This window comes from Melanerpes formicivorus, unplaced genomic scaffold (assembly GCF_026170545.1).
Source record: "Melanerpes formicivorus ecotype bairdi unplaced genomic scaffold, bMelFor1.0.p_v2 SCAF_6, whole genome shotgun sequence".
Classification (NCBI taxonomy): domain Eukaryota; kingdom Metazoa; phylum Chordata; class Aves; order Piciformes; family Picidae; genus Melanerpes; species Melanerpes formicivorus.
The window spans coordinates 21,936,961-21,947,769 of NW_027142358.1; the positions used below are offsets into that span (position 1 = coordinate 21,936,961).

The following is a 10,809-nucleotide window of genomic DNA, read 5'->3' on the forward strand; positions in this document are numbered from 1 at the left end:
CTCCCCCAGCCCATACAGTTGTGGCATTTGTTTCTTACACAGCCTCCACAAGCCAAGAAATCTGCCCAGCTCTATTCAGTAGGTTCCTGACAGTCTTCAAAGGATCACTAATTCCAGTCTGCCTAAAAAATGCAGAGCATTCCCTCTCTTACAGCTTTTCTGCCTTCCCTTCTATGAGCCAGTCAGCACCTGTTGAGCCATAAAAAATGCACCAGAAACACCTGAAATTACATGAAACTTCTGCAGTGTGGTGGGCAAGGAGATCACATGCTCCATGGAATGGCCTTCAAGCTGCTAATGCTAAAGAAGCTTTCTAGAGTAGATTAGTACACCCTGGCCAGCTTGAGTTAAGGGATAACAAGGGTTAACAGTATTTGTTCTTTCCATTCCCCCCCGCTACGCTTTCCTCTCTGAGCATTCTGTCAAAGACCTGCTCTCTGGCCAGCCACCACTGGGATTAGGCTGCTCTAACAGTCTGGCTGACACTGCACAGGAATAAAGTCCTGCTGTCTGGAGACAGCTCACACAAACCTGCTTCACAGCACTCCAGAAGGAACTCTATCACGGAAGAAGCAACCATCAGGACTTTGAAGACTTCCAAATTATGCAAGTTTAAACCAACTTCTGAATCCATACAATTTAAGAAAATACCAAAACTCTCTGGCTTTTTTTTTTTCCCCCTTGAAAGACTGCAAGCATTTTACTTACTAAGACTACTCAGGAGCCATATGGAAAAGTCAGTTCTGTTCTGTTAAACTGATTGCACAGTTTTGTTTTTCATCTGTCTACAGAGATCTGAAAAGCCTGTGTTGTTTTATTTTATGCCTTTTCAGCAAAGAAAGCAAGCACTCTGGGGATCATTTGGCCAGAACACAATAGGTAAGCAGAATATTTTTTGTCTAACATATTTCCACGAGTCTAAGAGTATACTGTCTGTGTAATCAAGTGAAATCAGCCTTTAGGATGATGTTCTCTTTGGGATAAGCTGATTATAGGTTGGTTGGTTGCTTGCTTGCTTGGTTTGTTTATCTTCCTGGACAAGAAAAACTGAGCTGCTGTGCTATCAGTGTGGTTTGTAAGATCCTGTCATTTAAGCAGTGGAAAGACTTTTTCTTCTGCTGTTTTGGGGTTTTTTTTTTCATCCTCTTCGAAGCACAGAGAAACTGATTCCACTGTCAAAGGTAAAACAAAATATTTGGGGTTATGTTTTGAATCTGTAAGCTATAGTTAGACTACAAGAATAACAAAGTGGCAAAGTAGCGACTTGGTCACATACGGAAAGCTATAAAAATCTTAACTATGCTATCAGCTTGTTCAGATGGCTGTTTAATCTTGCATTCAGCCAGGTGCTAAAAGCATCACAAAGAGCAAATATCCTAACTTTATTAGGATGTTAAGTAAGACAGTCAGATGACTTGGGAGTGCTCATTTCAATAATCATCTCATCGATACCATAGACTTGCAATACTTTGGGAATCACAGGTGAAAACAAATTTGTACATAAAAATCTACAGATCCATCCAATACTATATTTAAATGTGCATGTTTGATATGGTGCCCTATAAAGGAAGTGTTCTTTTTATGAAGTCACTTTAATTGTAATGGACAGCAGGTCTGCTGAATTGCAGGGAGTTTTAAAGTCCCTAAACGCTTCTTTACATTTGCAGGCAGCATGAGGAAAGGGATCATGTCAGAAAAGAGTAAAAATTAAAAGGGATGGAGGCTTTGTGTTTATGTTCTTGTGTGTCATTAGCCAACAATCAGATTTAACCAGAATCTTTATTCCTTGCTGCTTGTAAGATGCAATGAGCTAGTTTTTTCCTCAAAAAAAGAGATCTTGCTCACAGAGCTCCCTCTGCTTTTCAAATCCCTGAGCTACAGCTGGTACCTGTATTGCAAGTCTATGCACTTCCTTCTCCCTTTCATGCCCTTTCCTTTCTGTGTGAAACTGGATGCAGAAGAGATTAAAAGTTGTAAGCATAATCAATACCCTCATGTAGCAGCATACTGACAAAATTTCTTGTCCTAGTTAGGAGCTTCCTGTCTGTGCAGCTCTATGCAATGTAAACAGCACAGATTAAATAACATCTGCATTTTCAGAGATGATTTCTGGGACTGTTTATGTACATTTCATTCATAGATTCAAAGCTGGTAATAAAGCTATCTCGCAAAAGGGAGCCAAGTTAGCATACATAGTCTTATCAGAGTGCATACAATAGAGCCATTACAAGTTCAAATGAACAGCAGATGCTGAGATGTGCTGGAAGTGATACAGGTGTAAAAGGGATGGCCAACAGCAAAATCTCAGAATCATTTATCCAGCTGCTAGAATGATAAAGTTTTCCTCCAAATCAGATACACAAAGACCTTAAAACCTTCAAAGTATCAATTTGGGGATTTTTTTTCCAGGATTTTCCACTTCTCATCAAATAGTATCATACAATGCACTGAATAATTTATTCTGATCCTCTTCTCTACACATGTCTATAGTCATGATGGGTGAAACAAAAATGACAATATATCTGACACAGAGCGGCAGAAGCAATGTTTGGTATCTAGTGACCTCCCATGAGTTTCAAAGTGACAGCTACATTGCAAATAGCCCATCCTTGAAATTTAGCAAAACAACACTATGAAGTAGTAAAAAAATATTTCAGGTTTAATTCTCCACTCATTCTGTCAGCAACAAACGGGATTTTCTAGGATTGCCTTTTGATATTACCCCTGCGCTACACAGATTGCATTTTTCTGTAATAAAAGACCTAATAGCAGCTTCTGCCATGAAATCTTTGCAAAAAGCTCTTCTGAGAAATATTTCTCCATGAACTTTAAACTATTTTGTAAAATGCAGATAGCCACTGTTTGAATGCCTGGCAACCTGTGATTATCACCAATAACAGGAAAGGCACAGAAAGAGTGGTTTTCTCCTCCAAGACAGTAGCTGCTGTTCACTTGTCTCATCTCATTTTGCAGTACTGAAGATGTTCTGCTTTTATCTGCCTCTCCATCTTCTCATGGTGGCTTGCTTGTGTCATTCCATAAAAGCACCTACCACCAGATCTCAACAGAGGCTCAAGACTGATCTCTTCAATTTCTACCACTCCCTGATACTCACTGATGGTAAGGAAACTACAATTCACCTGCTGAAGGATATACCTAAAAGGTAAGAGCAAATCAGTCACACCTGCTCTCAAATATTTCCCCATGACTCTGGTAGCTGCATGCTACCAGTACAAGCCAAGCTCTGCTCCTGCAGATGTCTTAGTATCTGTTGAATTTCCAGAGAAATACCCCATGGCTGTCAAGCTCAGGTATCCTTACATAGCCCAGAATATGAAATGACCCTCTGAAGTGAAGGTTAGACTCATGTATGCATTGCAGACAGTTTTCTGGGGTGTGATACAGAACTGGTGGGTTCCAACCGCAAACAGTTGTGTCACGCAAGCAGCCTGGCTTCAGAACTGCAGACATGTCAGCCTTCCTACATTCACTGCAGAAGAGAAAAATCAACAGAATATATATGCAAACTTACTAAAAAAACTTCTGCCAGTGTCCTGTATGATGGAAGTGTTTTTGTTGGATGTCACTAAAGTTTGCTAAGGACAAAAGTGCTGTGCACACAGAAATTCCACAGACTCTTCAATTCCCCAAACTACGTGAAAACTTCTCTGCCATATCTAGATACGTAGGTGGTGTACATATTATAACTGGCATTGCCTCTTGGGTAGCAAAAATTGATCTGCTTGTTTGGGAAGAGACAGACTTCAAATGGTTTCAGACACCACTTGAACGGTGATGGGCACATAGAGGTTTTGACATACACTCAAGCAGTACAGTCATGGAGCAGAGGGTGAGCCAGATGGTTCAGTCCTGACATGCACTGCACAGAAACTGGAACATGGCACATGTTATGTAATGGGATGATGCTCAGAAGAGCAGAACTAGGAGCTCTCCTTGTTAAAGGCAAACGGGTACTGAAAACTCAGAGAAAAAAAAATATTAATTTCTCTATGCTCTTGTGGCACAGTTTAGCATGATCAGGTATGGACCTTATAAACCCCAGAGTAACCAGAACAGGAAACAGACATTACAAATTTTTGCCTTAAAAGACTTAAGAATGTGGAACTTTTTCCAGTGAAGCTTGACTCTGGCTCAGTAGCCATATCATGAATGAAAGCCAGGCCTCTGGGTTAACATGACCTATCCATAATCATAGAATTGTTAGGTTTGGAAGGGACCTCAGGAATCATCCAGTTGCAACCTCCCTGCCATAGGCTTTTTGAGCCTGGAGTAGAGAAGGCTGGAGGGAAACCTAATAGTGACCCTTCCATTATCTGAAGGGGGCCTACAGCAAGGCTGCAGAGGGACTGTTCACAAAGGCCTGGAGTAACAGGGCAAGGGGCAGGGATTTGAAATTAGAGAAGATCAGATTTAGATTGGATGTTGGGAACAAGTTCTTTCCCATGAGGGTGGGTGGAACACTGCAACAGGCTGCCCAGGGAGGTGGTTGAGGCCCCATCTCTGTAGATGTTCAGGTATGGCTCAACAAGGCTCTAAGCAACCTGATCTAGTGGAGGATGTCCTTGCTGACTGTAGGGGAGTTGGACTAGATGACCTTTGGAGGTCCCTTCCAGTCCAAACCATTCTATGGTTATATGATTCACCTGAAGTGTGTTGAAATTCCGTGTCCATGGTAAGCAGCTAAAACTTTCAGCAAGTACTTGTGGATTAGAAAAACATACAGCACATATTCTTCCCACAGCTGAAGATTTCAGACACTGACCATCCCCTTGAGTTGATGCACCTCAAAAAGCAACAGTCACTTCTACCCACAATGGAGTGATACACATCAGAAAAGCTGGTTATTAGAAGTCTCAGGCAGGCCTGAATTTCCTGATACTTTCTTTCTGGTTAAACCACATTTACAGGTACTACTTTGTTTTGGAGGAAGGCAGAGCCCTTGCACCTTTCACAATAACAGTGACCCCCTGTGATGTTCCCATCGAGTGGAGCATACTTGCATACAAGGCTTCAGCAAGTTTCCTTGGAAAAGCAGCACGAGGTAAGACCTTCAACTTTGCCTAAGCAGAGGCAAAGCAAGCCTCATTTATTCATAAGGAGTTCTGTTACAGGAAATTCCCCACAAGCTTTAACATCTCATGCTTCCGTTGGCTGTAAACTGCCACGGGCTGAAGAAGAAATCCCTGTTTCCATGCATTAAACATGGGAGATCATGGGATATTATCATCAACTCAAGTAAATGAAGGATTACCTGTGAAAATCTCTGTAACAATGGTTCATATCTGTAGACAGCTCTGAGTCTTCAGGATCCCACTGACAAAGGTGGGATCATAAGGTGTTTGGAGTTGCCCAAAATTGCCTCTGCTCCCTCAGCTCTTTTTTTAGTGGCTTAAATTTTGTTCTCCACAGCAATGTGGAGTCTTCCACAGTGATGTGGAGAAGACTCAGATGGTAATTTTTCTAGGAATACCATCTACCATAGCAGCAGGCATCATGCTGCCTTTAGCCCAAGAGCAACTTCCATTCTCCACTATGATTTTTTTGAATTAACTTTTCAAACTGAAGTCTGAAAGCTGACATTAACGAGTTCTCACCTGTCAGGCAGGTACACCCAACCGAGGAGTTCAAATAATGTTCCTTTGAAGTGGTAAATTTTTCCTCTTCATAGGAGGCAATGGCATAAAACTAAACCAAAGATGACTCCTTTCATAGAAAGTATGAGTATCCTTGAAGAAGAGTACTCAAAAAGACAGCAACCAGACAAAGAAAATTGTTGGGACATCAGACACTACACAAGTCAAGCTTTCAGAAGCTGTGGGTTTATAATTACAGCCTTTTTGAAAACACAATTCTACAACTGAACTGCTAAAATAAAGCCTACTCAATTTTTACTTTAATACATTGCCAGTAGCAAAAAGAATTTCAGTTATGTATATTGTTTTCAGGAAGAAAATGGGATGTTTCCTGACATATGAACAATAAAACCTATGTGATGTGCTTTATTTCACGTCTGTTACAATAGAAGTTACAAGTCTGCTTTTTGCCTGCAGGTGATCATGATACACAAGAGGTCTCAAAATCTCAGAGGTCTCCAACCATGGTGTCCACCATTTTTAACTATAAGGGAAATTCTGTAGAGACTTACATGGGTATGTCTTCTCATTCTGCCCTTTACATGCTGGAGTTCTTATCCACCGAGCGAGACACACACATCACGGTCTACTTAACTACTGACACAACATCCGGGCACCTCTACCCCGAGCTTCCAACGGATCCACGCATAGATGTTATTGGCATTGGGCATACAACAGTGACTCTGACTTGGAAACACAGTCCCTCTGTCTTACTACATAAAGAAAACATCCAGTACTGTCTTTTAGTTAATGAAAAGCACAACTACAAGAGCTTATGTGCTGCTGAGACAGCAATCAGATCTTCTGGAATGAAACTGCCACCTGCACTAGCTTTGTCTCTCTCTCCATACCTTCTTGAACCACAGCAGGTAATGATATTGTCCAACAGTGAACTGAGTATCATCAATAAAGGGAGCAGTGGTGAAGTCAGGCAGATATGTATGGGTACCAAGAACACTTACACAGTGCCCAATCTCAGTCCCAGCACTCAATATTACTTCGATGTTTTTGTTGTCAATCTCCTCACAAATGCCAGTGCTGCTTACACTGGGACATTTGCAAGGACCCTGGAAGAACCTGTACCTAAGGTGATGGAGCTGAAAGATGGGAAAGTGATTCAGGTTGTCTTGGATGGGAAAAACCAACAATTCTACAATCTGCAGTACCAGGCGAAGCACAAGAAAATACAGTTCAGCTTCCAGCTGTGTCAAGGCCAAGTACAGGTTCACATAACAAAGAATGGTAAAACAGTGGCTTTGGAAAACATCTCAGGACTGAGGTATTTCTCATTGAAGGGAAAGCTACTGGATACATATGTGGTGCAGCTGAGGTCCACAGAGCAATCTAACTCTTCAGTAAAAGTACAGGTTTCCCCCTACTTCCACAAGCCCTTATTCCCACTTCTTCCAGAGAGCTTAAAAATCAAGTCCTTCAGTAAACTGAGGACCTGCAACTCTGTCACCATTGCCTGGCTAGGAACACAAGAGAAGAGCAAGTACTGTGTATACAAGAAAAGGATTGAAGAAGACCAGGTCTGGATGGAACTTCAGAGTGTGGACAGATGCGCTGGACCTGAATCTCGGCACAAGTCAGAGAAAGTGCTTTGCAAGTATTTCTATGATGCAAACGTCCAGCGAGCTGTCACCACTGAGACCATCAGAGGGTTGGATGCAGGGACACTTTACTTGTTTGATGTTTATCTCTTTGGGCCATCTGGCATCCCTATCAGATATCACAGCAAAGTTGTGAAGACCAGAAAAAAATGTTGAAGGTTTTTAAAGAAATGTCTTGAAGTGAGTGACTGAAGATTTATCAAAACCTCTGCCAGCCCATGCCATAGCCTGTGCAGTTTAAAACATGCTGGTACACAAAAAGTTTCAGTTCTGAGATTCTGTGGAGGAAACATCTTAGTTTTCTAGATGATTACTCTTATTCTTGCATCTTCTCTCCTGTATTTCCCCCCCCCCCCCTCAGCTGTCTCATTCAGAAATCAAAAGCAGATCTGTGGAACTGATCCATGCACATGGAAATAAAATACCCACAATGACACCCATGGGAAATAGATTGGTTACCTAAAGTGCTTCTGAAATCCAACACAGAAGTGATGGAAAATGCCTCTTAAGAAACACACATTATTTTAAAGTCTCAGAGAGTTTTCCACTTTGTATAACTCCATCAGCTAATGAGGAACTGAGAGACCCCACGAGTCAGGCTACTCTTGAGAAAATGAAATTCCCTGCTGCTCGCACAGGGATGTGGATAAAAACATTTTAAAAGGCAGCAGAACTGATGTAAAGCTCCATACTTTCGAGTGAAGTAGGCTGACACATATCTTCCCCTATTACCTGCTTGTTTGCTTTGCCTTCATTTCTATAGAAAAACTGTGCTTGGCTAGAGATGGACAAAATGGAATTGGCTCTGGATGCAGCTCTTCTGGGGAGTATACTAATACTCTGCTGTGCTGCTTCCCATTGAGAAAAGCAGCAAGTAAGGAATCTTGCCATGGAAAGGAGGTTTTTATCTAGAGCCTCTGATATCAAGCCTATGTCTGTCACTGTGTAACTCCTGAGTGTAATATACTCACTCTTGACATGCTTAACCCAGCCTGTATCAATGAATGCATTGCTTTAGGAAAAATTATATGTGGTTTCTATTAAATACCATGAAAGGAAAATATTTGTAGTAAAAATCCTGACAAACTTTTTTTTGGTGTTGTCTTCTTTACTTGATTACCTTTCTTAGATGCCAAGAGACACATTAAAGTTTTTCAGAAGTATTCATAATTATCCCCTCACACTCAACTTCGACTATCAGAAGAAAATACATAATACATATAAAGTGATATGACAGGTTCACTGACCCAGAGTTTGACAGAGAAATCTTACCTGCTGTAGTTATTTTTCCTCTACAACTACAGTAAGCAGAGATATCAATGATTAATTCCATTCCTGTATATTTCAGGAGGTTGCCTGTCATTCAGGGTCATTCGGGTTCTAGTTTATTCTGAATAATTATTACCTGCAAGCAAGCTTGGAGGCACTCAGTAAGGAGTGAAGGGGTCCTCTGTGCATTCACAAAGGATTCTGTGTTTCCCAATCCAAACATTGCACAGCATTGTGCACCCTGCAGCGTGCAGGCTGTACATTAGCAGACTCATTAGTCCTAGAAGAAAGGGGTTTGCCCTCACATGGGATCAGCTGCACTATGTGGGCTTTGGCTAAGCTGTACCTTCCTGCAGGCACTCTTCTGGATTGACCAGTGCCAGCACAGGAGCCACATGCTCTGTGACCTCCTCCCTGCAATCTGTGGGCCTTCTGGCTAATTACATGGGCTGGCAGCTACACTGCCTTCTTTCTAAGGCAAGCTTTCTCTTCATTTTCTCCTGCCAAAAATAGTCTGAGCTCAAAGAGCAACAGAGGTCATCTCTGCTGGGAAAACGTAATATTTTCCTCTGCCTTCCTCCTCATTTGGAGGCATTTATAATCTGGATGAACTTCACTTAGATATCATAGAAGTGACTGCAATAACAACCATTAATACCAGTAGAGGAATAACAGGAAGATCTCTTCAACTGCAGATACAATATACTCGTAATCCACTGGGCTCAGCCCATTATAGAACCACAGAACACACTGGGTTGGAATGAACCTCTAAAGGTCATCTAGTTCAACTCCCCTGCAGTAAGCAAAACATCTTCCACTAGATCAGGTTGCTCAGAGCCTTGTTGAGCCTGACCTTAAATATCTCCAGGGATGGGGCCTCCACCACCTCCCTGGGCAACCTGTTCTAGTGTTCCACTACTCTCATGGTAACATCCAATCTAAATCTACCCCTTGCAGTGTTTTTGCTCACTGCACACAAATGCCACTTGGAAGAAAAGCTACATTGGCACATTGTCTGATGCCAGTCCCTCTACTGATGACTGTCTTACACAACAGAAATGGCTTTAGACTTCTCCCCAAAACCTGGTTTAGAGCTTCAGCAAGAAGGCTTGACAAAGAGACAGAAGGAGAGCTGAGCAAAGGCTTGGCACAGCACCGACAGTTAATCAGAACCCAAAAGGAGGAAAGTGTAGGTTTGGAGATCAGGAGATATTTCAAGGCTCAAGAAGAGCCAAGAGATTCTCCTCCTCCTGGTTTCATCACCTCTTCTTCACTCCACCTCTCTCTGGCCCTTACCACATGCAGAGGACTGACCGAGGCAGAGACCATTGTGGAGCTCTTAAGACCACAACTTACTCCTTCTGCAGCCCAGGCTGTGATTCAGAGTAGTGACTACTGTTGCTGCAGGGGGAAGGTTGATACTAGTCTCTTGCTCACAGGAGGAGCAGTCCCTCCATAATCAAAGGCCCTTGCATATGGGAGAAAGAACTTAGCTATAGAGAGGAATGTGTTGTTCTGTCAAAATCCATTGTCCTTAATCTGAGCAGAGCAGGCAACCTGCCCTCCAGGTAGCAGCCCACTTTGCTTATGCATGCAGCCAGCCATGGTCTGTGATACAGACCCTAGGAGCCACAGGGAATATTCCTCTCCACCAATCTTTCCACTGTAATTTTGCTTATGTGCACCAGACCACAAATCTGTCCTCAGTTCACTCATGTCCATACCCTGCTTGCTGCAGTCTGCCAATAAACATTTCCAAAGCCACATTTATCTCCTTGCTTTTCTTTATGCTTTCTGCAGTTTTTCTTGTTGAATTTCCAAGGAAGCTGAATTCCTTTGAGCCAGCCTGTCTTAAGCTGTCATCAGCTCTTCCCATCTGCTCCCCCTCCCTACTGAACCTGAGTCACATAGGAAATGCAGACAGATGTCTTCATGGAGAACATTTCACAAGCAATGTTCTGCTTTTGTGGATCATTTAAAGGAAGTCCTCAACATTGCTATCAAGCCAAAGCAATTTTCCTAGTGTTCAGTGGTGGATCCAAGTTTTTGTGTGCTTCCACAACCACATCTCAAGTCCTGTCACAGCTGACAAAGTCTGAGGCTATGCATCTCTTCCCAGCACTATTTACAGAATTGCTCCTATTGCTAAGCCACTCCTCCACATGGCAATTTGGGGTCAGGTAGATCAGAAACAGCTAAGGCAAGTAATAAAAGAAAACCAGGTTCATATCCACATGCCCTTCCTCTGTGGGCTTAGCCTCATGAATTACCAT

The 10,809-nt window shown here is 42.3% G+C and overlaps 1 protein-coding gene across 4 annotated transcripts; it reads left to right on the plus strand.

Annotated features, from left to right (window-relative positions):
- The first annotated feature begins 426 nt into the window (after positions 1–426).
- LOC137441979 (protein NDNF-like) lies at positions 427–8,351 on the plus strand. Of its 4 annotated transcripts, XM_068140049.1 has the most exons (5): positions 427–736; positions 834–879; positions 2,974–3,163; positions 4,929–5,062; positions 6,072–8,351. In XM_068140049.1, exons 3-5 carry the CDS (start codon positions 2,982–2,984, stop codon positions 7,421–7,423), a joined length of 1,668 nt encoding a protein of 555 aa, XP_067996150.1. In that variant the 5' UTR covers positions 427–736; positions 834–879; positions 2,974–2,981; the 3' UTR covers positions 7,424–8,351. The 4 variants fall into 4 exon arrangements, with proteins under 4 accessions (XP_067996150.1, XP_067996149.1, XP_067996152.1 ...); XM_068140048.1 differs by having other exon boundaries at positions 427–879; XM_068140051.1 differs by having other exon boundaries at positions 427–879; positions 3,046–3,163.
- The last annotated feature ends 2,458 nt before the right edge of the window (positions 8,352–10,809 follow it).

Excerpts from the sequence above, each read along its gene's own strand:
- LOC137441979 (XM_068140048.1), top strand. The coding sequence starts at position 822 with ATGCCTTTTCAGCAAAGAAAGCAAGCACTCTGGGGATCATTTGGCCAG. Across the intron at positions 880-2,973 it reads ATTTGGCCAGAACACAATAG|TACTGAAGATGTTCTGCTTT; the intron begins GTAAGCAGAATA and ends CTCATTTTGCAG. Across the intron at positions 3,164-4,928 it reads CTGAAGGATATACCTAAAAG|GTACTACTTTGTTTTGGAGG; the intron begins GTAAGAGCAAAT and ends CCACATTTACAG.